At 48.3% G+C, this 24,965-nt stretch overlaps 2 protein-coding genes across 2 annotated transcripts in view; both read left to right on the plus strand.

Annotated features, from left to right (window-relative positions):
• Positions 1–10,330, plus strand: part of CFAP251 (cilia and flagella associated protein 251) — a 130,574-nt gene extending 120,244 nt beyond the window's left edge. The window contains exons 22-25 of the transcript XR_012487683.1: positions 1,427–1,508; positions 8,095–8,191; positions 9,549–9,716; positions 9,947–10,330. The gene's annotated coding sequence lies outside the window, so the exon portion shown is untranslated. The remainder of the gene's footprint in view (positions 1–1,426; positions 1,509–8,094; positions 8,192–9,548; positions 9,717–9,946) is intronic.
• Positions 1–22,461, plus strand: part of BCL7A (BAF chromatin remodeling complex subunit BCL7A) — a 34,204-nt gene extending 11,743 nt beyond the window's left edge. The window contains exons 2-6 of the mRNA XM_074298187.1: positions 1,427–1,508; positions 8,095–8,191; positions 9,549–9,716; positions 20,045–20,166; positions 22,111–22,461. Coding sequence (XP_074154288.1) covers positions 1,427–1,508; positions 8,095–8,191; positions 9,549–9,716; positions 20,045–20,166; positions 22,111–22,182 — 541 coding nt within the window. The 3' untranslated portion in view covers positions 22,183–22,461. The remainder of the gene's footprint in view (positions 1–1,426; positions 1,509–8,094; positions 8,192–9,548; positions 9,717–20,044; positions 20,167–22,110) is intronic.
• Positions 22,462–24,965: the final 2,504 nt, after the last annotated feature.

Below are 24,965 nucleotides of genomic sequence, written 5' to 3' on the forward strand. Positions count from 1 at the left end.
ACAGAAAATCACATCAGTGATCAAAGCATTAACACATTGGTCGGTTGTATCCCAGCTCCTTAATTTGCTCTGTGCCCTCTGCTCCCGTCACACACGGCTCCCAGGGGCGGTTTTTCTAGAGCTCCGGCCATGCTGCTTCCTGTGCCTTTGGAACAAGACACAAACTCCCCTCTCTGCCCCCATCGCAACCCTTTCGCCGTCTAAGCTGTGGTGCCAATCTGAATTCACGTTATAACTCAGCGTTGCAGCCAGCATAAGCTCCCTTTGTTCCTCTTATGCTGTTTTTCAGTTCCTTTCTCCAAGCCTTTGCATAAGCTGGCCTTCCTGCCAGGAATGCTTTTCGGCTCTTGGGGACCACTTCCTCCATGTTGTCTTTTCTGAGTATCTCATGCCCCAAACTATTAATTCTTCTTGAAATCATTTAAAAATCACCTTTCTGGTACTGTATATTCCTATCTGTGTCACTATTGTATTATCTCAGTAGAATGTAAGCTCCTTGAGGGGAGGGACTGTGTTTTGCCTCCTTTTTTATCTCTGGCTCTTAGCTCTGTGCCTGGTGCATAGTAGGCACTTTATAAATGTTTATTGATTGTTTATTACAGACAGAGTTAAGAACCTGATAGATATTAATCCTCACAACAACCCTAGGTGGGATAGGAGGTATGGGTGCTATTGTTATTTCCAGTTTACAGTGGAAGAATTGAGGCAAACAGGTTAAATGAATTGCTTAGGGTAATCCATCTATTGTGTGTTTCAGCCTGGATTTGAACTCAGATCTTTCAGACTTCAGTTCCAGTGCTCTATCCACTGAACCATCTGACAATCCAATACAGCTAGATGTTTACATAGAAAAACTGACTTCAAGAAGCTTAACCTTGTTTATTTGTTGTTGTTGTTTTTTCTTCATTTTCATTTTTACATCACTGTCCCTTTTCCCTCCCCTTCTCAAGTAAGCCATCCCTCATGGAACAAAGATTAAAAAAGAAAGCGCTTGATAAAACTGGCCTCCCCTCCCACGGTGACGGATGCAGCATTGCCCACCTCTGTGGTGAAGGGAGGGAGGCAGATTTTCTCAGGTTTCCGTCTGGACCAAGCTGGGTCGCCATGATCGCTCCTGGCTCAGACTTGTTCTCTCTTTCCTTCTGGTGTATGTTGTTTAGTCTTGTGTGTTATTTCCCTTGTCCTGCCTGCTTCAGACTCTGTCAGTGACTCTCTGGCCTTCGGAGTCCTTTGTCATCATTGCTTGTTATTCCTCCAAGATTAACTATAAAGGCAACGGGCTGCCCCCTGCCCGCTGGCCAAGGCCCACACAGCACACCAGGAGGAGCTTGGACTCTGGGCAGAGCAGGAGGGGGAAGTTCTGCTTGTCACTATACCCACCCAGAGGACCCCAAGTAACCAGCATCTCTTTGTCTGTTGTTCACAGGGAGAAGAAGTGGGTGACTGTAGGCGATACGTCCCTACGAATCTATAAGTGGGTCCCCGTTACAGAGCCGAAGGTAGATGACGTGAGTATGACTGGCTGTTGCCCTTTAGATAATTGAGTATGTGTTTAAGAATCCAGTGGGTGCAAGAGGCTGGGCTCGGCACTGGGGACGACATAAAAGTTATTATCAATGATAATGACAGCTAACATGTATGTAGTGCTTACCATGTGCTGATATGATCTCGTATGACCCTCACAGCAGCCCTAGGACCTGGGTGCTCCAGTGACTCCCATTTTACAGATGAGCCAGCCAGCAAACTGTTTAAGTGATCTGCCTCGGAAATCATGCACATAGTAGAGGGCTGAATTTAAATTCAGACTTACCTGCTCCTAGGTCTAGGCTGTCCTATTTTTGACCTCCCAAGATAAAGACCATAATACATAAGGTATTATGTAAATAGCTTTAAAGAAAGTTATGGAAACCCAAGGGCTGAGATGAGATGGGGGCAAGACCTGAAAACTTTGGGGAGGAAGCAGCTTTTGAGATGGCCTCAAGGGCACATTGCAGTGTGGTCTGAGAGCCGGGTGTCCGGGTTCCACAGCAACAGGGCCTACCTAGGGATGGAGGATGGCCCAGTCTGACTGTTGTAGTCTGTGTGGAGTTAAATGGACTAAGGGGGTGGCCATCTTGGAGAAGCTTGCTTGCCCCAGGGCAAAATTGAAAGCCCTTGGTTGAGCTTTTCTCACCTTAATGTAGACCTAAATCTCTTAAAGCCCCTTCTCACTTTACTCCAGACTCTTCCCTCAGGACGCCCACAAGTCTACCAGCATTTAAGTAGCTTCTGTTACCCCTGCTTTTCACACTTACTGCTCTTGGCTCTCCCTTTATCTTAAAAATAGCCAAGGGCTTCAAAGATCTTGTGCTTTGGGGGATTGTTTCTGTTAATAATTACCCTTTTATTTTATTTTATTCACTTATTTTTGGCGAGGTAATTGGGGTTAATTTATCCAGGGTCACACAGCTAGGAAGTGTTAAATGTCTGAGGCCCAGTTTGAACTTAGATCCCCTTGATTTTAGGGCCACTACTTTATCCTTTGTGCCACACAATTTGACACTTATCATTTTAGACATTAAGACAGACACATTTGTAAAGAACATTGGACTCAGAGTCAGGAAGGCCTAAGTTCACTGACCCCTGGGTAAGTCACTTCACCTCTGTCTGCTTTGGTTTCCTCATCTGGAAAACGGGCCCCCACCTCCCATAGTTATTGTGAGGGTCAAATGAGATAGTAATTATCAAGTGCTTCACACAGTGTAAATGTTTGTTGCTTCCCAGGGTAGTTGTGAGGATCACTTCAGTGTTTTGTAAACTTCAGAATGCTTTATAAATGCTAGGGCTCAGCTTTTCCTCCTATGGTTTGTGCACTTTTTTGTGAGAAGCATCTGGAGGCTTTAGCAAGCAGCCAAGGGGGCTGTCTAAAAAAGGGGGACAAACTCTGGACCTGGCCTCGAAGGGCATACACGTCAGAGGGGATTCACATCAGAGGATGAAGTAGAGGGGAAAACTGGGAGCCAGATATTCAGTGGATTGGGAGATTTCAGGCAGCTGACTGTAAACAAGGGTGGGGAAAGGCTAGAAGAAGAAAATGTCACTTATTAAAGACGCACCACATTCCAGCTTAGCTAGAGGGCGCCATAAGGCACAGAACCACGACTCAACTTCCTGAAGTTCAAATCCAGCCTCAGACACAGACTAACTGTGTGACCCTGGACAAGTCACTTAATTCTGCCTCAGTTGTTCCCCATCTGTAAAATGGACTGGAAGTGGCAAACACTCTAGAATCCAGCATGACTGAAAAATGACTGAACAAGCAACCTCTTCTGGGTGCTATGTTAGGAAATAGAAATAGAGACAAAAATGAAAGTCTCAGGCCCTGGGGAGCTTATATAGTATTGGGGAAGACTACAGAGAATCAGTTACATTGATAAACATCCAAGTTTATACAAAATAAACACAAAGCAATTTTCTTTACTCATTTGTTGCTCATTTGTTTCAGGGCCTCGCACAAAGACAAAAGTTTGACTCCCCTGCCCTCTAGGATCTGTATTCTTGGGTCACTGGGGGCTTTTTGCTTGTGTCTCGCTCTGGTTGGGGGGGAAGCTCCCCTACAGAGAGAAGAACCCACCCACAGAAGTGAGTGGCTCCCCTCCGCTGGGGAAGGGTCTCTTCTTCCTGGAAGGTTGCCTGGAGGATGGGCTGCGGCCAGCCTGTCAGGAGCAGGGGTCCCTCTCAACACCATCCCTTTCCACTCTCCGGGGGAAGCAGATTACAGGATGGACGCACCCTGCTCAGCTCCCAAGGGGGACGTGGGCCTTTCCTTCCCTTTTGAGTGGGGTGGGGAAGGAAGACGTTCTCAGTAGGTAAATCAGGGACGGCGGCTGGGATTGGGATGCTGCTGCCCTTGACCTCCCTGCCCCGGGTGGTGATGAGGAAACCGAGGGGCCCAGAGCCGCTCTAAGTGTTGTGGACTCCCTCCCAGCCCCAGCCCCAGGTGCGCCCGCCGCAGGGGGGCCTTCCACCCATTCTGCCATAAACCATGTTTTCCTTCTCTCCTGGTTTCCCCCATGAGAATGCAAGCTCCCTTGTGCCTGGAACGCTATAAGCCCTTCATCAATCTTGTGGGCTGATTGACCCGTGTCCCTTCCCTCGCCAGCCTGGGGCAGCCCCCGGCTTGTAGTCTCGGTGGCATTAATATGGGCAGGGTAACAGCTGGCATTTGCAGAGTGAGGCGGCCACAGAGGTAATCGAGCCTGATTTTGTGTCCTGCAGACCTGGGAGGGAGGGGCGCTTGTTTGGTCCCATTTTACAGGTGAGCAAACTGAGGCTGGAGGAGGTAACCGACTTGCCTGGAATCACTCCTGTCAGTGGTCCCATGAGCATCTGTGGCAGCTGGGGGTATGATGGATGGAGCTCTGGGCCTGGCCACCTCCTGCCTGGGTGACCCGGAGCAGGGGCTCAGACTGGACAGGTAGGGAGCGACCCCGTCACCTCGGGGTGAGAGGGAGCCCCTGCAGTTGGTGAGGGAGGCCAGGTCTAGGGTCAGGTCCTTGGACTGAAGCTGTCAGACGGTCTTGGGATAAGGTCAGCCGTGGGATCCCCTGGAGAGTTTGCTGTGGCACAGCAGCCAGCGTTCTGGCCAGAGCTCGAAAGACCTGAGGGCTGGTGTGGCCATGGGCGTGCCCTGTGGCCTTTGTGTCCCGTTTGCCTCAGTTTCCCCATCTGTAAAATGAGCATAGTCACAGAACCAGGGTTGTTGTGAGGGTGAAACGAGATGATGTGCTCTTATTGTTGTTGTTATTCTTGTAGCTGCAGGAGTGAAGACAAAGGGGTTATATAGAAGAAAGGGAGGAGCGTGGTGTCAGTCAACATTTATTAATCACTTTCTGGGTGCCAGGCTCAGCGCTTTCCCGTGATTCTCCCATTGGACTTTCACCACAGCCCTGGGATTGGATCTCTTATCCCCATTGTTCAGATGAGGAAACTGAGGCAGATAAGGGTGAAGTGACCTGCCCCAGCTTGTAGGTGTCCGAGACTGGATTTGAATTGGGATCCTCCTGATCCCAGGCCAGAACCCTAACCACTGCACCACCTCTTAGGACTCTCTGTTTCCCCCATCCCTGACGTTGTTGCGGTTACTCAGAGCCCCTCGTCCTCGAGTGTTTCTGGGGTCTCCGACTGCTCCTGGGCCCCAGCCCATCTCACAGCTGAGGCGCTGGGCGGCCTCCGAGGCCCCTCCCAGCCCAGGATTTCATCATGGCTCTCGGACCCCCGTCCCCATCTCTGCACCCCACTGCCCCTTATTCGTCCTGAGGGGCAAGGGGTCCCTTTTTTATCTGGTCAGTCGGCTTTCTGTGGTGTTTTTTTCAGAAAGGCAGAGCTTCCTCAGTCAGTGAACATTTAGTAAGTGCTGTATTCGAGACACTCCCCAAGTGGCGGGGATTCAGACAGAGCTGAAAGAGGCCCCGGGAGCTTTTGGGGACCCAGAAGGCTCTCCAGGAGCTTATAGGAACACGGAGGAGTCAATAGGAGGTAATTTGGGGCAGGACAGGGACAGCTGCCCGGAGAGAGTGGCCCCTGAGCCAGGGAGAAAGCAGCAGTGAAGGGAAGGCCCATTCTAGGCAATTCCATTCCATAACAGCACCTACTGTGCGCCAGGCACTTTGATAAATGCTGAGAAGGCAAAAGGCAGTGACTGCCCTCGGAAATGGGGCAGACAGCAAGTTATATGCAGGATAAAGAGGAGATCAATCCATAAACATTTATTAAGCACCTCCTGTGTGCCAGGAACTGTGCTAAGAGCTGGGGACACAAAAAGAGCAAATGACAGTCCTTGCCCTCAAGGAGCTTACAGTCTCACAAGAGAGACCCCAGGCAAATACGTTCAAAGGTAACTATCCATAGCATGAATAGGAACTAATTAAGAACGGGAAAGCTCCAGGATTCCGAGGAGTTGGGAAATGCTTCTGTAGAAGGTGGATTTTCGTTGGGGTTCAGAGGAAGCTGAGGGAGAGTGGTCACGGGCGGTGGCCGGAGAGAATGCCGGAGTCCAGGGTGGACAGTCTTGTTGCCGTGCCAGCGGGATGTCGAGATATGGGGGGTCAGAAGGTTGGAAAGGTAGGAGGGGCCAGATTGGGGCTTGAGATTGGACAGGGAGCTCTGAGGAGCAGCAGCAGATAGAGATGGGGATCGGCTCTCTGGGGGCAGGAACGGTTCGAGGGTGAGATCGGGAGGAGGATCCGGGGGGGGGGCGCCCAAAAACTCAGAGAGAAGGAGCGTCCCGGAGAGCCGTGTCCCCGGCTGCAGAAAGTCCCGGAGGATGACTGAGACCGTGGGATTTGGCAAATCAGAGACCTGGGTCATGGTGGGGGCGTTTCAGTGCAATGATAAGGTCAGAAGTGGGATTGTGAGGGGCTGGGGGGGGTGTGATCTGGCCACAAAGGGCAGAGGATAGGATGGTGGTGAGCATGGAAGGAGTAAGTGGGGGCTCTGGGGATGGAGGAGACTGAAGGGCCATAGGCAGGGTGAGGTTCCTGGAGGTGCTGAAGGGGCATTCTGCTGGGGGAGAGAGGGGAGAGAGGTCTGAGGCAGCCGAGTGATAAGAGGGAGCTCTCAGCCAATGGCCTCTGCTGTTTTGGGGGGTTTTGGAGTAAAAAGTGAGGCAAGCTGCCCCCGGAGGAACCCTGGGTGATTTGGGAGAGCAGCCCTGAGTAATAAGGGTGGCCCGGAAGATTGCCTTGCAGCAGCTAGAGCCCTGCTGAGCTTTTAGCAGCCCCAGGCAGGACGGTAGCGGGATGGTCCCCACCTTCATGGGCAGTGACCCGAGGCTGAGATTTGGCCGGACATAATCAGTGATTGGGGGGGGGGGGGTAACGGACCTCGTAGATAGAGCATTCTGCTACAGTCAGAAGGGGGGAGGGGCCGAGTGTGATTGTGGCAGTGCTGGGTAACAGGCTCCCTGAGGAAGGAGGGGTGCTCTGTGGAGGGCAGCGGCCAGGGTTTGCCTTGGGAGGAAGAAGAGCAGCTGTATCTGAGGGAGAAGCCCCACAAGTGCCGGGTTCCTGACCAGTGAGCGGGGGAATGAGTGAGGGGTGGCCAGGGAGGCGCTGCCGGCCGAGGATCCCGATTTCAGCCACGTAATCTAATGACTAGGGAGCTGGCCTAGATCTGTGTGCGGGTCTCATCTCTGACCCATACTGGCCACGCGTGGCTTTGGACAAGTCGTCTGCGTCCCAAGCACTCTAAGTAAAAATGACATCCTGCCTCCGGGGCCGTACGACCTGCAGAGAGGTTTATGGATGCTCCGACAGGCGGGCTAAGGGACTTCTGGCCCGGGCTGTGCAGCTCTTGGTCCACTGCACTTCCTAGAGGGAGAGAAAGAAAGGAAAGAGAAAAAAGAAGGAAGGAGGAGAGAAAGGGAAGAAGGCCGGAGGAGGGGCACTGCGCTGCCCGTGGGCAGGGCCTGACCGCTCTTGCCGAAGGGGGAAGCCCTCGGTCCGGCCGCTGCGTTTCGTGGCACAGAGTTATGGGGCCGTGTCTGCCAGGCACGCCGTGGCTCACGGGCCTGTGTCTGGGACAGTGGGGTGACAGTCTCCCCCTCCCATGGTAGGACAGCAGACCGGCCAGATTTTCAGGGGCATCATGTGGTTTGTACTTGTGGCCCCGAGCTTTACGGCCTGTTTGTCTGTGGGCGTCCGGCCGCCCTGGGCAGTCACAGAGAGAGCGCTCCCCCCTTGCCCGCAGACTTCCCCGGGCTCGGTCCCCCGTTCCCCTCCAGCAGGCTGAGAATGTGGAGGAGCTGCATTCCTCGTCCCCCGCGTGGCCCAAGTCTGAGCTTGCTCAGGGCGGACGCGAGCCAGCAGCTTCCCTCTGGAATTCCCCGGGCTGGGGCAGGGGCTGGCAGAGCACAGCCGGACCCTCTGTCTGCCCCCGAGGTGGGAGGGCCTCAGAGGAGGGTCTCCAATGACGCAGGTTCCAGCAGAGAAGTTCTGGAAAGGGGGTGAGTGGGTGATGTGAGCCCCGGATTCCTGCCATCCCCCTCACCCCAGGGGTATCACACACAGTCTCCACAGAGTTTGGTGACTCGGCCTCTCTTTGTTTTCCCTTCAGAAAAATAAAAGCAAGAAGAAGGGTAAAGATGAGAAATGTGGGTCCGAGGTGACCACCCCGGAGAACAGTTCGTCCCCGGGGATGATGGACATGCACGGTAAGCCCCCCGGCAGGCTTTCTCACATTCCCCGCAGAAGGGAGCAGGGGGTCCACAACTCAAGGAGGGGGGTCTGGGGGGCCATGGCTTGGGGGAAGGAGGGCCGAGGGGGCTCCGGCCTGGGTGGGGAAGGAGGGCCGAGGGTCCCCAGCTGAGGACGCTGCCAGAGGTGTGGGCAGGGGCCGATCAGAGACCCTCCCGGGCAGTTTGCCCACTTGTAGTTGTCTCGTGGGTAAGGGCCATTTTGTGTGCGATTCTGTCGGAGGGCGCCTTATCGATGTCTCAGTTTATCCTCCTGACAACCTTGGAAGGGAGTGACAGGTTCCCCATCCCCAGACTCCACTTGAGAACACAGGCAGACAGTGACAAAGGGACATGTCCACACCACTAGTAAAGGGGGAGGCTGGATTTGAACCCAGCGCTCTGCCCACTGGGCCACCTGGGCGCCTCGTTTAGAGCAGGAAAGGACAGAAGGCTCCCCGAGATCCGAGAGGCTAAGTGCAGCCCAGCTCTCCCCTCGACGCCCCCCCTCTTGGGGGCAGCCCTGCCCACCGGGGTCCGAACGAGCTTGGCTCGGCAACGTCTCTATGGAGAGCCAAAGTTTCAGGAGCCGTGCGCTTACAGAATCGACCCCTCAAAGGGCCTGGGTTCAAATCTCGCCTCGGCCAAGTGCCGCCTGTAAATGGCAGGCTTCCCTTCTTTCTCGGGGTCCGCGTCTCTCTCTGTCTGTTGGATAGGGGACAACCTCTCTCACCTAACAGCGAGTCACCTCCCTCTGGGCCCTCATCTCCTGGCCCGGACGGGAAGGACTCGGTGACAGGGACACGGTCCCCTCTAGTTCAGAACCTAGGCCCTCCTGCAGCGACTGGCTCAAACTCAGAACAGCCATGGGTGCAGGGGGTGAGACTGGAACCCAGAGCCCGCTGCCAGGCCGGGCAGGTTGGTGCCCCCAGGCCGTCCCCGCTCCGAAGCCTCGGATGCTGTAGTCTCACTTGACAAGTTTTCTTTGAAGTCTGAACTTGGCCATTCCTGCGGGGGTGGGGGGAGGAGAGGGGGCGGCCTGTGGAGCCTTCTCAGCTGAGAAGCGCCCAGGTTTGCCAGTAAACTGGGGGAAGGGATGATTCTGGCTTTTATGTCCAAGGAGCTTGCCTCCCCCCGTGGAGACAGGGACCTCCCTTGCCATGACATAGATCCACACAAGGGAAGCAGTGGGAACCTCCATAGCTCAGAGCCTCAGGAGACTCTCCTGAACTGGGCTCACATGGGGGCAGGAGGGCGGCTTTTGGGGGCATGGGGGGAGGGGTTCTGTCTTTGCCACCATAGTCTCTCTCATGCTCTCCATCCTTCCCCTGCCCAGATGACAACAGCAACCAGAGCTCCATAGCTGATGCGTCCCCGATTAAGCAGGAGAACAGCAGCAACTCTAGCCCGGTGCCGGAACCGAACTCAGCAGCGCAAGGCGATGGCCCAGAAGCCAAGTCCGACGAGGTCCACGCGGAGCCCAAGGAGCAGACTGGATCAGAAGGTAGGTGCCCGAGCCTGTGGGTCTGCGACCCTCCTCCTCCAGCCTCTCCCGGGGCCTCTCTCACCACCCTCAGGGGTGGATTTGTAGTCAGGCCGGGCGAGGATGGCGTCCGGGGGCCTTCGCCACACGGCTTTGGGGTGAGGTGGGGTGGGGTGGCGTGGGGAGCAGCCTGGGGGCAGACTCGCCTGCACTAACTACCTCCAGCAGTGACATGATTTTATTTTTCCTAGTGGAGCCGTAGCGGTGGTTACCGAAGTTGCCCAGGGAGCTCCGTGCCAAAACATGTGATGTTTGTTCTCCTTCTGAAATGCTTTTTGTGATCAGACTTCTGCCTTTGGACTGTTGGAAAGGCCCGCTGAGGGCCTGAGTTTACTGCATGCGTCGCGCAGTGACCACAGAGGCTGTTCAGGGCTAGTGGCTTTTAGCTGGTCTTGCTTTTCTGCCTGGTCATGAATTTAACTTGCCTCGAGCAAGCCTAATTCTCTGGTCATGAGGAGATTTTGCACAGTCCAGTTGGAATTCTGAGGTTGTAGAGTGATTCCAAAGAGACTAGTGATGTCATGGCTGAAATTAGCTTTTTTAAAAAAACAAATTAAATTGCGAATGTATCTCGAGAGTATTTCCTGATTTAGTGTGGGGACGAGGGGAAGGTAATGTTTTCTGAGTTGACGAGGTCTGGTTTGAGCGAGGACTCGGCCGCCGGCGTGCTGTGCCCTTGGAATGTCTTTTCAGACCAGGTAGGGAGACCTTTAGCAAAGTATGCGAGTCTCCCCCGGTTAAGACTGCACAGTAACAGGAGAGCCCCCAGATTTCCCTCCTGTTTTCTAGCAAAGACCTAGTGCAGCCTCAGGAAAAAAAAAAGGCGGGGAAGCTACAGTGAGCCCCCTCCTCTGGCCCCAACAAGAAAGGGGGTCCCACCTGAAAAGCCACTTCCGGGTCAACAAGTGAACCAGCCTGACGGCACGAATCAGAAACCTGAAACCTGTTGAGCTCCATGCCTAGGAGCAGGAAGAGCTGAAGGCTCAGACCCGGAAACTCGGGTGAAGTCAGAAATCACGAGGCTCTTTGGGGGGCTGGAGACCCAAGAAGGCCCAGAAGATGAATGCTCTTGGTGCAGACGAATCATTGGAGGCAGAAGTCAGCGGCCCAGGACCTCTCTACTAGACCAAGTAACAAGTACGGGAGAGCAGGAGGGATCAGACCCTGGCCTTGGGCTAGCGCTGTGATTGAGCAGAAGAAATCACCAAAAGACTTTGGGAAAATATCAGGGATCCAGGGGAGTCCAGTAGACAAACCTAGAAGAGAGCAAGCCCTTGAATTGTAAGAAATGCCTCTGCCACAAAGAAGCTAGATTAAAGAATAGCTGGATTGAAATAAAGTGAGGGATAAAAAGTGAAGTCCCAAGTAAGAGATCTGGAGGAAAGAAGGAAAATAAATGACTTAGAACAGACAGTAGAAAACTGTCTCAGTGAACTCCCTGAAAAGGAGAAAGATGCAAACCGAACTCACTGATCTGAGACAACAAGAAATATTAGAACAAAATCAAGAGGGATTAAAGTAGGAGAAAATGTAGACTATTTAGTAGAGACATTTGACTTGGAAAACTTTGACCCAAGAAGGGAGAAACAAAGAATATTCAGGCTCCAGAAAACTTGATTACCTCCTCTCTGCCCCCTTCCCTCCCCAAACAGTGAGTCATAAACGAAAGCTTCCCCATCTGTTGCCCCAGAGGGCAAAGTTGAGAAAACTGAGGCACGCAGAGGATAAGTGCCCAAGACCATACAACACTAGTCAGTGTCTGAGGGGCTGGATTTGAATGCAGGTGTTTGCTCCATGGCAGCAGGGACACTGGTGCTCCCCTCCTCTGCTTTTGTGTAACTTCACAGGACCTCAGTTTCCTCACCTATAAAATAGGAATAATAGCATCTACCTCCCACACTTGTGGGGAGCACCAAATGAGAGAATATTAGTAAAGGGCTTAGCCCAGGTACCCACGAGTATGCTGTTTTTGTGGAGGGGGCAAGGCTGCTCTCCCTGAGGATCCGGGGTGGGGGGGCTGCCCCTTGGCAGAAGGTAGGGTTGTTGGCCTCTTCTGGAGACTTTCCCACCTTTCTCAGACAGGAATGGAAGATGGGTCAGGAAGCAGAGAGCCAAGAGCTGGGCATGGCCTTTCTACCCAGGTGCCTCCGCCCCCTCATCTCTTAGGTCGTGGCCTAATTTCTTTCAGGATCTGGCCCCTTCCCTTGTCAGGAGATGTTGGAGAGACAGACCCACGGGTGGTAAAATGGAGCTGAGTTTGAATCTGCCCCCTTCCTCTTAGGGAAGTTCCCATCTGAAAAAAGGAGGATTTTAGGTGTTACACTTGCTGGTCAAAGCAGATGGAAAACCATTGGGAAGTGTTGAATAAAAACACAATAAAGCAGAATTATCGTAGGGGTTCGACTTTGGGTCTGACTCCCCACGTTCACAGAGCCACACAGCCTCCCTGTAATAGGAATTATGGTTGTGACCCCCAGGATGGGGTCTGGAAGCAGGCTGGGGCCTTTTCAGGGCACCTGGTAGCATCCTCTCACCACTGAGCGGGCCATGGGCCAAACGTTGACCTTGCCTTCAGCTTGTTTACCGGGCAGTTTGGTGAATGACATAATGTCCGTGCACCCGAGGACTAAATTTAGGTTTCAGGAAAGTAATTTGCTCTGAGCGAGTTCCAGAGTCAGGCCAGTGAAGCTGAAAGGAGAGGCTGCCAGCCAACACACTGCAGCTGAGCCTCCTCTGGGCCCCAAGCCTTCAAGCATCCACTTGGAACCCCTGGGGCCCCTTTCCAGGGGAAGGCTTTAAAACCTTGACTGGAGCACCTGGCTCCCTATTTCATTCAGGCCTCTACTTCTCTTTCTTGCCCCACTTCAGGTGAGTGCCCATTGTGGGCTATAATTAGGGACTCAGGTCTTTTCTCTTTTCAAAATTGTTCCTAAAATCTTAAACCTTAAACAATAAACAGCATTTCTGACTACACAGCAGAACACAAGAGGTGGATTTTATATAAAAATGGTCCTCTCCAATCATACTGTCAGTCAAATATATTTTGTTAAGCACAGCTGCTCTGTGCCAGGCTCAGCTCTGGGGACACAAAGAAAGACAAGAGACATTTCCTGCCCTCAAAGAGCTTACAGTCTGGTGGGAGCTACAAACAAGCTATAGACAGGATAAATTGGAGACAATCCCCTGAGATTAAGAAGCATCGAGAAAGGCTTTCTTGCAGAAGGTAGGGAGTCAGCAGGAACATGAAGAGGGAAAACATTCTAAGCCAGGGGAAATGCCCAGAGCCTAGAAATGATGGAATATCTTGTTTGTGCAACAGCCAGAAAGCCAGTGTGACAGAAGAGTTAAGTGTCGGGGGCAGAGTTAAGCTGTGAGAGAAATGGAAAGGCTACAAGAGTTCTGAGTTATGAATGGCTTTGAATGCCAGGCAGAGGATTTTATATTTGATCTAGAGGTGACATGTTCAGACCTCAGCTTTACTAAGGTCACTTTGACAGTTGATTGGAGGATGTACTAGGTAGGATGATAGATAGAAGACCAACCAGCAGGCTATTGCAGTAATCCAGGAATAAGGGGATGAGGGCCTGAACCAGTGGGTAAGTATATACTAATTCTACATATTAACTCTCCTGCTTATCTGTGCTTCTTTCTGAGAGAAGATGAATCTTTAAGAATGCTTCTGTGCATTTTTGTTAGGTTTTTGTTAAATCTTCCTTCGCTGAATAAAAATCCATTTTTTCTTTCTTCTCTTCTTCGCCCCCCCCCTTTGAAAAACAGACAAATCTTTGTAACAAATATACGAAGTCAAACCCAACGGATTCCCACATTCGCCACGTCTAAAAGTTTTTGTCTCATTCTGCACCTGCAGTGAGTCACCCCTCTTTCAGGATGCTTCCTCATCACTGGAATTCTGGAATTCTTATTATGTATTTTAAAAAACGTTTCATTGGCCCTCCTTTCTTGACATCACTATTGCTAATTCCCTCCCTTCCTCAATTAAAAAACAAGGGGGAAAAGCTCCTTGTAACAAAGAGTTAGCATAATCAAACAAATTGAATGCACACAGTAATCATGTGTGGCTCTTTCCTAGGTCCTTTTTCTAACATAAATAGGCCCTTATACACACAGAGGGAGCTTCCTAAGAAATATTCCTAATAGGTGAGCAGATGGAACCCAACCATGTGCCGAACAGGGGGATAGCTCAGATTACTGTCAGCAGCCAGAACAAGGAAGCCACACAAAGACTGATTTCCTGTCTGGATGGACTCTTAATTTGGGAAGCCAATGATTATCAGCCTATTGAATATTTTAAGCCCTTGTCCAAGGATAACCACCTGTTTGGTAAGATATCACCCCAATGTGAAAAGCCCATTTTTCCCACAAAGTTGGGCAGGAATGTTTTGTTTTGATAATACCCTGGGGAGCCGAGCACGCTGTTGAGTAGAAGACATTATTTTCTATGGGAACTTTCAAAGCATTTAGATGGAAGATGGAGGTTGGGAAAAAAGGGGTCAAGACAGGAAATCCAAGACAGATAAGGGAATCAACACTCCTGCTTAGTCAAGTAACTAATACTATCAAATATCTCAGCCAGTGTGGATAGTTTAAAAAATTTTACCGATGCCTTTGTACAGTAATTTCTCCATATACTACCCTCTCTTCTCAATTACCTTCTGGAGAAACTAAAGAAATCTGGCAAAAGCAATTGGTACAGATTCCATGTAACGTTCGAGCATTCTGTGCCTGTATTGCCTCACCCTCTCTACCTCCAAATGAGTAGATGTGCTTCATAGATAAGGATTCTTAACCACCTTTGTGTTAGGGACTTCCTGGGCAGTCTGGTGAAATCAGACAGACCCCTTTCCCAGAATGTGTTTTAAATGAAAAAATAAAATCTAGAATTACAAGGGAAACCAGTCATTGAGATAATGCTATCATTGATAATGGTAGAATTTTTTTCCACATCAAAGCACATCAACCATAGAACCATTGTTCAAGGGAGCAAAACCTTTTGTTACAGTTTCTTTCAGCAGATATTTATTGAGTGTGCAGAGTAATGTGCTGAACACCAGGGAAGAGGGAAGTAAAAAGTTCAGATAGAATGGGGATTAAAGGCTGCTGACTCAAGAGTCAGAGGACTAGGATTCAAATCTAGCCTCTGATTCAACATTGAGCAAGTCACTTCCATGGGTCTCATTTTCTTCACCTGCAGAAAAAGAGTGGTTCCATGACTTTGCTTAGACACTCAGTGGCCCCTGAAGACCCTTCCTGCTCCACATCAATGATTCTGTCTCTTTCCCTGACCTACAGCCTGGGAGGAGATAAAGACACAAACCTAAATAATGATCCACATTATTGCATGTCAGGAAGGCCCAGAGCGCTTTGCATAGACTTTGGTGGGACTTACAAGCCCTAATGGACAGCTTGCCCGGGATGAATACGAAGCCCCAACGATGAGATCATGTCACATCAGAGATTCCCTTAGAAAGTTAACAAAAGCCAGGTGCTATGAGAAAAATGAAGGGCTGGCATGAATCCAGGGATCATGGAAGGCTTCCTGTAAGAGGTAGCCTTTAAATTGGTGTTTTGAGGATTGGTAGGAATTCATTAAGGAAAGAAGAGTAAAGGAAATTCTCCGGTGAAATAAGGAAAACCAAACTAAACTAGTACAGTTATATAAAAGGGAAGAAACCAAATACTGTCTAATTCTAATGACCAGGCCTCTCAGAAAAGAGGGACTGTCTCTTTGTTCTTTGCAAAGCTGGAGGGTACTTTGGGCTTGGAATACTGGATATCCTATCAGGTTTTACCAAATTTGGGGCATTTCCCCCACTTTTTGTCTGTTCTAGATGGCAAGGTTTGGTTCTCTAAGGAAGAGAGAAGGCGTATATTCAGAGATAAAGACCAATATATGAACAAAAGACACCTTTAAAATGTTTTCAGTCATTTAATTAAAATAGTACTTCCAGCGTGTCAGAGGAAAACCAGTTCCTACCCACAAAGAGCTTCCAGTTTTAAAAGTCAGGAAATCAAAACCTATAAGCATTGCTTTTAAGAGTTTACTATTAAATGCAGGGGATATTAGGAAATGAATTAGGGACCCAAGAAATCAAGTCTACAAACATTTAAGATTTTAAGTGCAGGGAAAACAACTACGGACCTGTACAAAGTAGATGGGAAATAATCTGAGAAGGGAGGGCCTCCTACAGAAGGAAGGCTTTGAGCCAAGTCTCTATGGAGGTTAGTAGGAGAGTAGTCCCAGGTGTGAGTGACAGCCAGCACCATGGCCCAGATGCTGGAGAGAAGGGGACAGTATATGAGAGGAGCAGCAAAGAATCTAGTGATGTTGGTGGGAATAGACTGAAGAGGCCATGTTATAGTTTTTAACAAGAAGGCCCTCAGGGGTCAAGGAAGGGTGGGAAACAAGACCTAGAGATACTAGAGGCTGATGATTCAGCCTTTTGACCATGGAGAAGACCCCTGACAAAATAGCCATAGGTGTAAACCTCCCAACTTAATATCTGCTGGGCAAGCGAGGGCATGGGTGCCATTTGACCAGCCAAGCAGCTCTTAACTGCTGGAGATCAATGAAGTGAATGACGGAGTAATTGCTTAAAACTAGCTCCAAATTACCTGACCTGCTGATAGGGAGATTCTGGCAAACCTTTTAACAGGAACGAATAGGTCACAGTTCCTTCCTTCCTCTCTGGGGTCCGGGCAGCTGAATTAGGAGAGCTGGTTCAAGAACCCTGGACAAGAAGCCTCAGTAAAAACAAAACCAAAAAATCCCCACACAGAGAATATAGTCCCCTCATCCTAACATAACAGTGTTGAGCTGAAATAACAAAAAAAAAATCTGTAAGCCATTCTTTTAGGCAGTTAAGTAGCATGATATATAAGTGGTCCAAACTTTTTATATGGGTAAACTATGGATCCTTCTCAATTTTTTCAATGTATAAAATTGTATAAATGAGCATTAAATGTTTTAAATAGGTTTACAAAGGGACAGTTGTCCAGACATTTTTTAATTTGCCATCCACTATTGTGGACAGAGCTCTGGACTTAGGAGTTAGGAAGACCTGTATTCAGAGACTTGATAGTTAGCAACCTTGGATGTCACTTCACTGCTCTGTCAGCGTCCTCATTTGTAAAATGGGTAGCAATAGTATCTATCTCCCAGAGTTGTAGGGATCAAATGTGGGATATGATATGTACAGCTATTAGGAAAACCTTTAAAAGCTAGCTATTATTAATCTAGGCAAACTTTGAAGTGATACATTAACAGTATCAGGGTCTGGGTGCTTGGTTCCCATGTTCAGTTTATCCTAGAAGACCAGGGAGGGCCAAAGTGGCGATAATCCTTCCCAGAAGCCCATCTTGGGGTCGCTAATGCTCCCAGGAATAAAACCGGGCCTCCGACTAACGTAGTGACCCAGGACAGAGAGGCCAGGGCCTCTCCCTTGTCCGTCAGTCACAGCTTCTTTGGATTACTGAGCTGTCTCTAGGGTCAGGTATTGGTGAAGGGTTGTCAGGGGCCCAATGAAGATGGACCTGGCTCAGTCCAGCTTGTTGGTGCCATACTGTGTGCAGGGCTGTGCGAATTGTCACAGGATACAAAGGTCAGCAGGATTGGGTCAGTCAGGGTTGCCAAGAATCTTGTCTGCTCCTGTTTTTATGAGAGCTGCTTATTCTACAGGGACAGAGACCTTCCTCTAGTTTTGCCCTTTACTTTGTGAGACCTTGCCCCAAAGAGGTCTCCTTCCAGCCTCATCTGGCTAGACTAAGGAAATTGGATTAAATCATCTTTGAAATTTCTCCCATCTCTGACACCCCTTCTTCTAGGCCCCCCCCAGCCCTGATATTCTCTGTTCTAACAGAAGCACTGTCTTTTAGGGCTCCCTAGCCCTGATATTCTCTGTTCTAATGGAAGCATTGTGTTGTAGGGCTCCCCAGACCTGATATTCTCTTTTCTAACAGAAGCACTATCTTTTAGGGCTCTCCAGCCCTGATATTCTCTGTTCTAACAGAAGCACTGTCTTTTAGGGCTCCCTAGCCCTGATATTCTCTGTTCTAATGGAAGCATTGTGTTGTAGGGCTCTCCAGCCCTAATATTCTCTTTTATAACATCCTATTTCTAACTGAAACATCCTGTTTTAGGGCTCCCCAGCCCTGATAGTTTCTGATCTAACAATCTATTTCTAATTGAAACATTGTATTTTAGGGCTTCCAGCTCTGATAGTCTCTGTTCTAACATCCTATTTCCAATAGAAACATTGTATTTTTAGGGCTTTCCAACCCTGATATTCTCTGTTCTAATGGAAACATTGTAGAAAAACATTTTAGAGCTTCCCAGCTCTGATATTTTCTGTTCAACATTCTATTTCAAGCTGAAACATTGTATTTTAGGGTTTTCCAGCCCTAATATTCTCTGTTAAAACATTATATTTTAGGGATCCCCGGCCCTGATAATCTCTGTTCTAATATCTAATTTCTAACTGAAACATTGTGTTTTAGGGCTCCTCAGCCCTTATATTCTCTGTTCAGCATCCTATCTCTAAGTGAAATGCTGTGGGTTTTTTTGGGGGGGGGGTGTTCTTAAGAAATAGAATATTTATCCTGTCTGACTTTGAAAGGGAACTGAGATATTTCAGAACAACTTGATGGAGTCAAAAGGCAATGTCCATTTTTCTCTCTTTCATAGAACCACATGGTTCTGAGTAGAAATTGAGGCTGGAGCTGCCGGCACCACGGCTGCAGCTTTTGTGTCCACTAGATGGCACCGGCCTCAAGCCACTGGTGAAAGTGGAGCCGCCGCAGGTCTCTGGCTGAAACTGGACACCTTTGTTCCTGCCTGGGTGACTGGGGTCAAGGGCTGCAGGATATTCACCAGCAGCGCCAAGGTGGCTGGTCCCCTGATTGCTGTAGACCTTCCTTGCTTGCTTTAGGGTGACAAGGCTTCCCTGGCTTACAGGATGGCCCAGCAGCGGTGGAAGGGATCCGGTCACCTTTCTGGCTGGGGTGGGCTTCCTGCTTCTGGCCCGAGAGGCAGTGGGCAGTCAGCACAGGACGATGCAGCCGCTGGATGGACTTGTTTTTGTTTGACTCTCCTTATTTGTTATGAGGGAGGTTCCCTTGGGAATGAGGGAGTCCCAGTTGGGAAATAACAGTGATGTAAGAAAGAAAGTATCAGGGAAACACTTCAAAAAGGGGGGGGGAAGGAAAAAAAGACCAACAAATTGTGGTCTGTGCACAGAAAAATACTTATCAGAAGTGACAGATGTGGACTATTCAAGAAAGACTCATGAATGAGTGAAAAAAGGAAATAAACAACCTCAGGTGATGTAAATAAAAAGAGATGACTAGGTGGCTTTGTGGGTGGAGTGCCCCAAGTTCAAATCCAGCCTCACACTAGCTTGGTGACTTGCCCTGTTAACCATGATTCACCGGGGTAGGAAATAGCAAACCCTCTCTTTGCCGAGAAAAAGCTTTGCCCGTGGGGTCATGAAGATCTGGACATAACAAAAACAAATGAAAAGAACTAAAATGTATGAAACTGAACAAAATTTAATTATAATAGTGAAGTTAGTTCCTGTAAATGAACAGGTTCCGTAGATAAGAGCAAATATTAAAATTCAAATCCTGTCTCAGACCGTTGTTAGTTGTAGGATCTTGGGCTAGTCACTTAACCCTGTTTGCCTCAGTTTCCCCATTTGTAAAATAGGAACAATAATAGCACCTGCTTCACAGGTTGTTTTGAGGATCCAGTAATATAATATGTCAAGCTTTTGCTATAAAGTGCTATAAAAATGCTGCCTGTTACTATGAATAAAAAGGCAGGAAAGTACACTTCCATTTCTGCTGGAGAGGTGAGGAATGAGGGGATGATTTTTTAAGTGCCTGCTATGTGCTAGAACCTGTGCACTTTATGTGTTTCATTTGAGGTATACACATGCATATGCATGTGTAAGTATTGGTTAGCTTTGTGAAACTAGGTCATCTATTGTTTCCTATCAGCTCTTCTATTGGGGAGGAGGACCCTTTGTCCAGGAGGGGGGCCCCTCTGAGTACAGACAGATGAGGGTTGGTAAAGCTCTGGAACCAAAGGGGCCTAAGTCTCTCAGCCATGTCCAGAAACAGAGGGAGGCTCCCCAGCGGATGGTTGGTGGGAAAGTGTCGACTTCCCAAACAGACTTTGGATATTACTATTGCTATTGGATATTGCCATGACTATTATTACTGTTGGATATTGCCATTGTGTTTGACCGAGAGCTTTTTCTTATTTCTTTCAGATACTTCTGATGAGCAGAATTCACAGTCCTCAATGGAAAATTCAATGAACAGTTCGGAGAAAGTCGAAATGCAACCCTCTGGGGACAACGATATAACCACAGAAGCATCAAATAACTCTCAGGTACTCTCATTTCCCTGGGTCTTTTGTTTGAAGAAGTGGAGGGCACATTAAAGAGGCATTATTCCCATTGATTTTTATCACTGTTTGACATCAAAGCAGCCCCAGTGCTAAGTCAAACACTTCAACCGGTTCTTTATTTGTGCCTTTTTTTTTTTTCCCCCTTTTGTGCCTTGGTCTGAGCTGTTGAAGAAGTTGTCTGTTATCAGGTAACACAATGGAGTCAAAAAGACCTGAGTTCAAAGTCAACCTCAGGCACTTATGAACTGGGTGACCCTGGGCAAGTCATTTCACCCTCAGTTTCCTCATCTGTAAGATGGAGATGATTATGGCACCTTCCTCCCAGTGTTGTGAGAATAAATGGAATGAACATTTATACAGCATTTTGCAAACCCTAAGATACTATATAAATACAAATGATTGTTAGTAGTATTATTGGTATTATTTCTAGGACCAGTGAACCCAAACTTCCTCTTCTAGAACTAATCAAAAGCAAGAGTTCTGAGTCAGGGCATTTGCTTCCTGAACCTTGAGAGGTGTTGAATCTTAATCCCAGACTCAGGCCTGACTAGTGGCCAGAGAAGGGCTTCTTCACCTAGGGCCCATCCACTTTTTTTTTTTTTTTTAGATTTTTAGTGACTTGGATCTTTTTGGGAGTCTAGTAAAGATCCCTTCTCCGAAGAGGTTTTTTTGGGGGAAAGTAGGGGAAAGTAGTTAGATGGTGCAGTGGAAGAGTGCCAGATTTGGAGTCAGGAGTTCAAATCTGATTTCACAGTGGCTCTGTGATCTTGGGCAGTATGTTAACCCATGTTTGTTTCAGTTTCCTCATCTGTAAAATGGGAATAATAGTACCTGCTTCCCAAGATGTTGGCAAGAATCAAATGAGATAATATGATGCATCTTCACCAAATCTTTCTTCAGTTTATGACAGTCTAAGATTATGAAACTTGAGCCTTTTTTCTTTTTTTTTTCTTTATTTAAAAAAAAATTGATTTTATCATCACCTTCATTTCCTACTAATCGTTGGCCCTGCATTTCAGCAGAACCAGCCACCTCTGCAAAAAAGGAAGATAATTGCTTGTCTCTTCTAAGACATCACACAATAAAATATATATTATAATGGGGTTTAAAAGTGTCCAAAGGACTGAGTTCAAGTCCATCTCCCACACTAATTTGTGTCCTTCAAAAAGCCATTTGACATTTTGGGGATCTCAGTTTCCTCGGATGTAAAATAGGAATAAAAATCTCTTCACAGGTCTGTTATGAACAGACTTGTTATCTCAAGTGAGATAAATTGGTAAGAGGTATTTATTGGGCTTTTATTTACTTAGAAACCAAAACTTGAATTCAGAACCATTATACCAATACCTCACAACAACTCTGGGAAATGGTTGGTATTATTATCCCTCTTTTAGGGTTGAGGAAACTCAAGCAAGGTTTGCCTGATTTACTAGGTAAATGTCTACTTAGATTTTTTTTCCCCTTAGTTATTTCCACTCACAAAAACCAGCTACTGTGCTAAGGGTTTTTTGTTTTATTTTGTTTTGTTTTGTTTTTAGCTGAGGCAATTGGGGTTAAGTGACTTGCCTAAGGTCACACAGCCAGGAAGTGTTGTGTCTGAGACCAAATTTGAACTCAGGTCCTCTTGACTTCAGGGCTGGTGCGATGTACTAGGGTTTTAAAGAAAGGGATTGCAATCTATAATTCTGAATTCCCAGCTTCTGGAAGTATGCCAAAGTGTTTCAGCCAGGATGTGATTCCTGCCATCTTTGTTGATCCAAATTCAGCCTTTTTTTTTTTCTTTTTTTTTTTTAAAGAAAGCCTAAACCCAGTTTCCTCCTTGCCCAGAGGCCACTGGAGACAACTGAGGTGCATTCTCACACTGTCTAACCTAAACACTGCATTATAATCTCAATACTTTTTTTCTCTTTCCTCCCCTTCTTTCAGGATTCTGAAGGAGCACCACCTTCTAAAAAGATGAAACTAGAGGCTTCCCACCAAAATTCCGATGAGATTTAGACACGGAAGTAGATTTTTCCGATCCCATTTTTACCGAAGGTACACCAGTGGGGGCTTCACTCTAGAACACCCTGACCTACGCAGCTTCTCATGGATGAGAACAGAACTCCTAACTTTTTAAAAGTTTACTGAGCAAAAAAAAAGAAAAAAAAAAGAAAAAAAATTCCAAGGAGACCTAGGAAGATGTGACTTCTCTCAGACACTGAAAAAAATACAAAATGGAACACTGATTTATTTTATTTTATTTTTTTTTTTCCTGTGAAAGCAAACGTTCAGAGGTTCTAAGTTACTGTCTTTGGCAAGATTGGAGTCACCAACTCAGGAGGGTCTAATGCACTGTTTCTTTAAAAAAAAAAAAAAAAAAAAAAAAAAAAAAGGTCCCAGTTACATTTGTGTTGCTGCTGTATCTTTTCATTTCTCTATTTAACCATGTAAGATATTTAAGGATGGTACAGGTCAGTTACTTGCTTCTTTTCTTGATCGTTCCAGCAATTCCATCTGCTTTGTTTTTGTGCCTTGTGTCCCTGAGAATAGCTCTTGAGGTCTGATTTTTTTCCCCTTCTCCTCAAAAACTCTCCCGCTCCCAAGCCCCCCTACCTCCCCACTTGCTTTTTGTGCCCTCTTGTTCCCAGGCTGCTGCCAACTCATGATCCCTGCCCCATCCTTACCTCGAGAGGGAGCAGAGATTGGAGGAAAAGCAGAAACGTTAGCCATTTTCCCCCTTGGAGAAGCGGAGGAGCCTGAGGTGGTGTGCACAGATTTGGGGTTTGAGCCATCCAGCCCTGAGCTCCGGCCCGGGTACTGGAAGCCTGTGGGGATTTTCCCATTAGGTAGTAGGGCTGGGGTGGGGAAGAGGAGAGGTTCTCCCAAAGTGGCCTCCTCCCATGTCCCCAGAGAAGGGGTCTCTGGCTGGGGATGCTGCGCCAGCTCCCCAATTTGCTGCTCTTTTTAAAATCAATCTCTGGGAAGCCGAGCCCCTTCCTAGGGGACATCACCCCGCCCCTCTCCACTTGGCCATAGCTTTGGGATCAGGTTAATGATTGTGCAACCCCCCCCACCTTGAGACTTGTCCCGGCGCTTCCACTCCTCAGTCACCCTGATATGCATTTCTTAGCCCTCCAAAGTGGAAAATGGCGTTTTTAGAAATCGATGTATTCTCTGCAGGCTCTGTACCAAGGTCTGAGGCTGGGAAAGAGGGAGGAAGATTGGGGGAGTCCAGGAGGGGCTGGTGCTGACCTTGCTTTTCATAGGATGTTGCTTGGGCTTGCCCTCTGCCTCCTCCCAGCCTTCACCCTTCCATCCTGCCAGAATCAAGCCCCCCCTTTTTTGTTTATTCCTTCTCGCCCAGCAGAAAGGGCATCCTTCAAACAGCTAACGCCTCCGCTAGAAAAATGGGCTGTGCATGGAGGAGATAATAACCTTTGCACCCTGTTGGGAGAACAGCATCAATACTGTTTCCTTCGGTTCAACTGCAAGTGCCCCTTCTGGGTATGGTTAGGAAAGCTGGCTCCCGTAGAATAGAAGCCTGTGGTTCGGTCTTGGACTTTGGAATCTCTCTTCTCAGCATTCTCTTTTACAGCCTTTCCAGTTGTGGATTCTCTCTGGAAGTTCATCCCTTTTACTCCGATGACACTTCCTACAGGCGGCTGACCTGACCGCCAGAGTCTCCAGGCTTGATTTTCTATGACTTTCCAAGGGGGTCTGGCTTTTCTTTTTTAAATAAATCTATTCCTGCACTTCGAGAAAAAAAAAGTTTAAAAAAGGAAAAAAAAAGTTCCTGCATTTCAAATACCTCATGCAAAATTTCTCCTTAAATAAAGGGAAAACAACTCAATCTTGAATTTTGAGTTAGTGATGCTCAAAGGGTAGCTCTCTTTTAAAAACTTAAACAAACATCCTCGTATCCATGAATTTTTCTTCCCTGGGCAGACATACATGCTGTGAGAACTGTGCATTGCAATTTCTGAAAAACGAAGGAAATAACCTCAATTCCCCTTTCACGTGGTGAGGTGAAAGGCTTTATCTGCAAACCCTACGATGACCTTTGATTATGGCTCATCTCTGTTTGGATAATATGAAGGTGCATTTGGAGCTTTCTTTCCTTTTCTTTCGGGAGACCAGAGGTTCCGATACAGACAGCCAGAGGAAAAGTGGTTTTTTTGTTTGTTTTTTTGTTTGCTTGTTGTTTTTTAAAGAAAGGGCGAAGTTCATTGGGGTCGTTCGCATCTCTTCAGCGTCATCCCCTCTCGAGGACCCGACGGAGCGAGATGGAGCAGGGATGAAACGCTGAGACCGTTGCTAGTCTTTCTCTGAAGTGCCTGAAAGCAGGAATGGACCCGCTGCCACACTCGGGGAAAAGGGGGTCTTGTCGGATCCCAGCGGTCAGGAGGGTACTCCGAAAGACACGGGCAAACACAGGCTGGCCTGCCCTGGGCTTGACAGTGACCGAAAGTTCTTCTGCTGACCACGTTTTAGAAATAGTGCAAAAATCCAGATGTGCTTCCTGGGCGGAGCTCACCGAGCCACCCGGTCCCCGCCACCTGGCATACAGGGATCTGCGGCTTGAGCAGAGGGCAGGGAGAGAGGCCCACAGGCCTTCTGCATGGACCGGCCCCTCCCAGGATGAACCTGACTGTGTTCCCTGGGGGAGGGGCCTGTCTCGTGCTGGACGCCGCAGTGACACATTCCAAATAGTGCTGGCACTTCATGAAACCAACCATCAGTGACCCTCGCGGCAGTTAGGGTCTCTCTTCTGGGTGGTGTGACCTCCTTTCATAAAAGTG

This window comes from Sminthopsis crassicaudata, chromosome 1, assembly GCF_048593235.1.
Source record: "Sminthopsis crassicaudata isolate SCR6 chromosome 1, ASM4859323v1, whole genome shotgun sequence".
Lineage (NCBI taxonomy): Eukaryota > Metazoa > Chordata > Mammalia > Dasyuromorphia > Dasyuridae > Sminthopsis > Sminthopsis crassicaudata.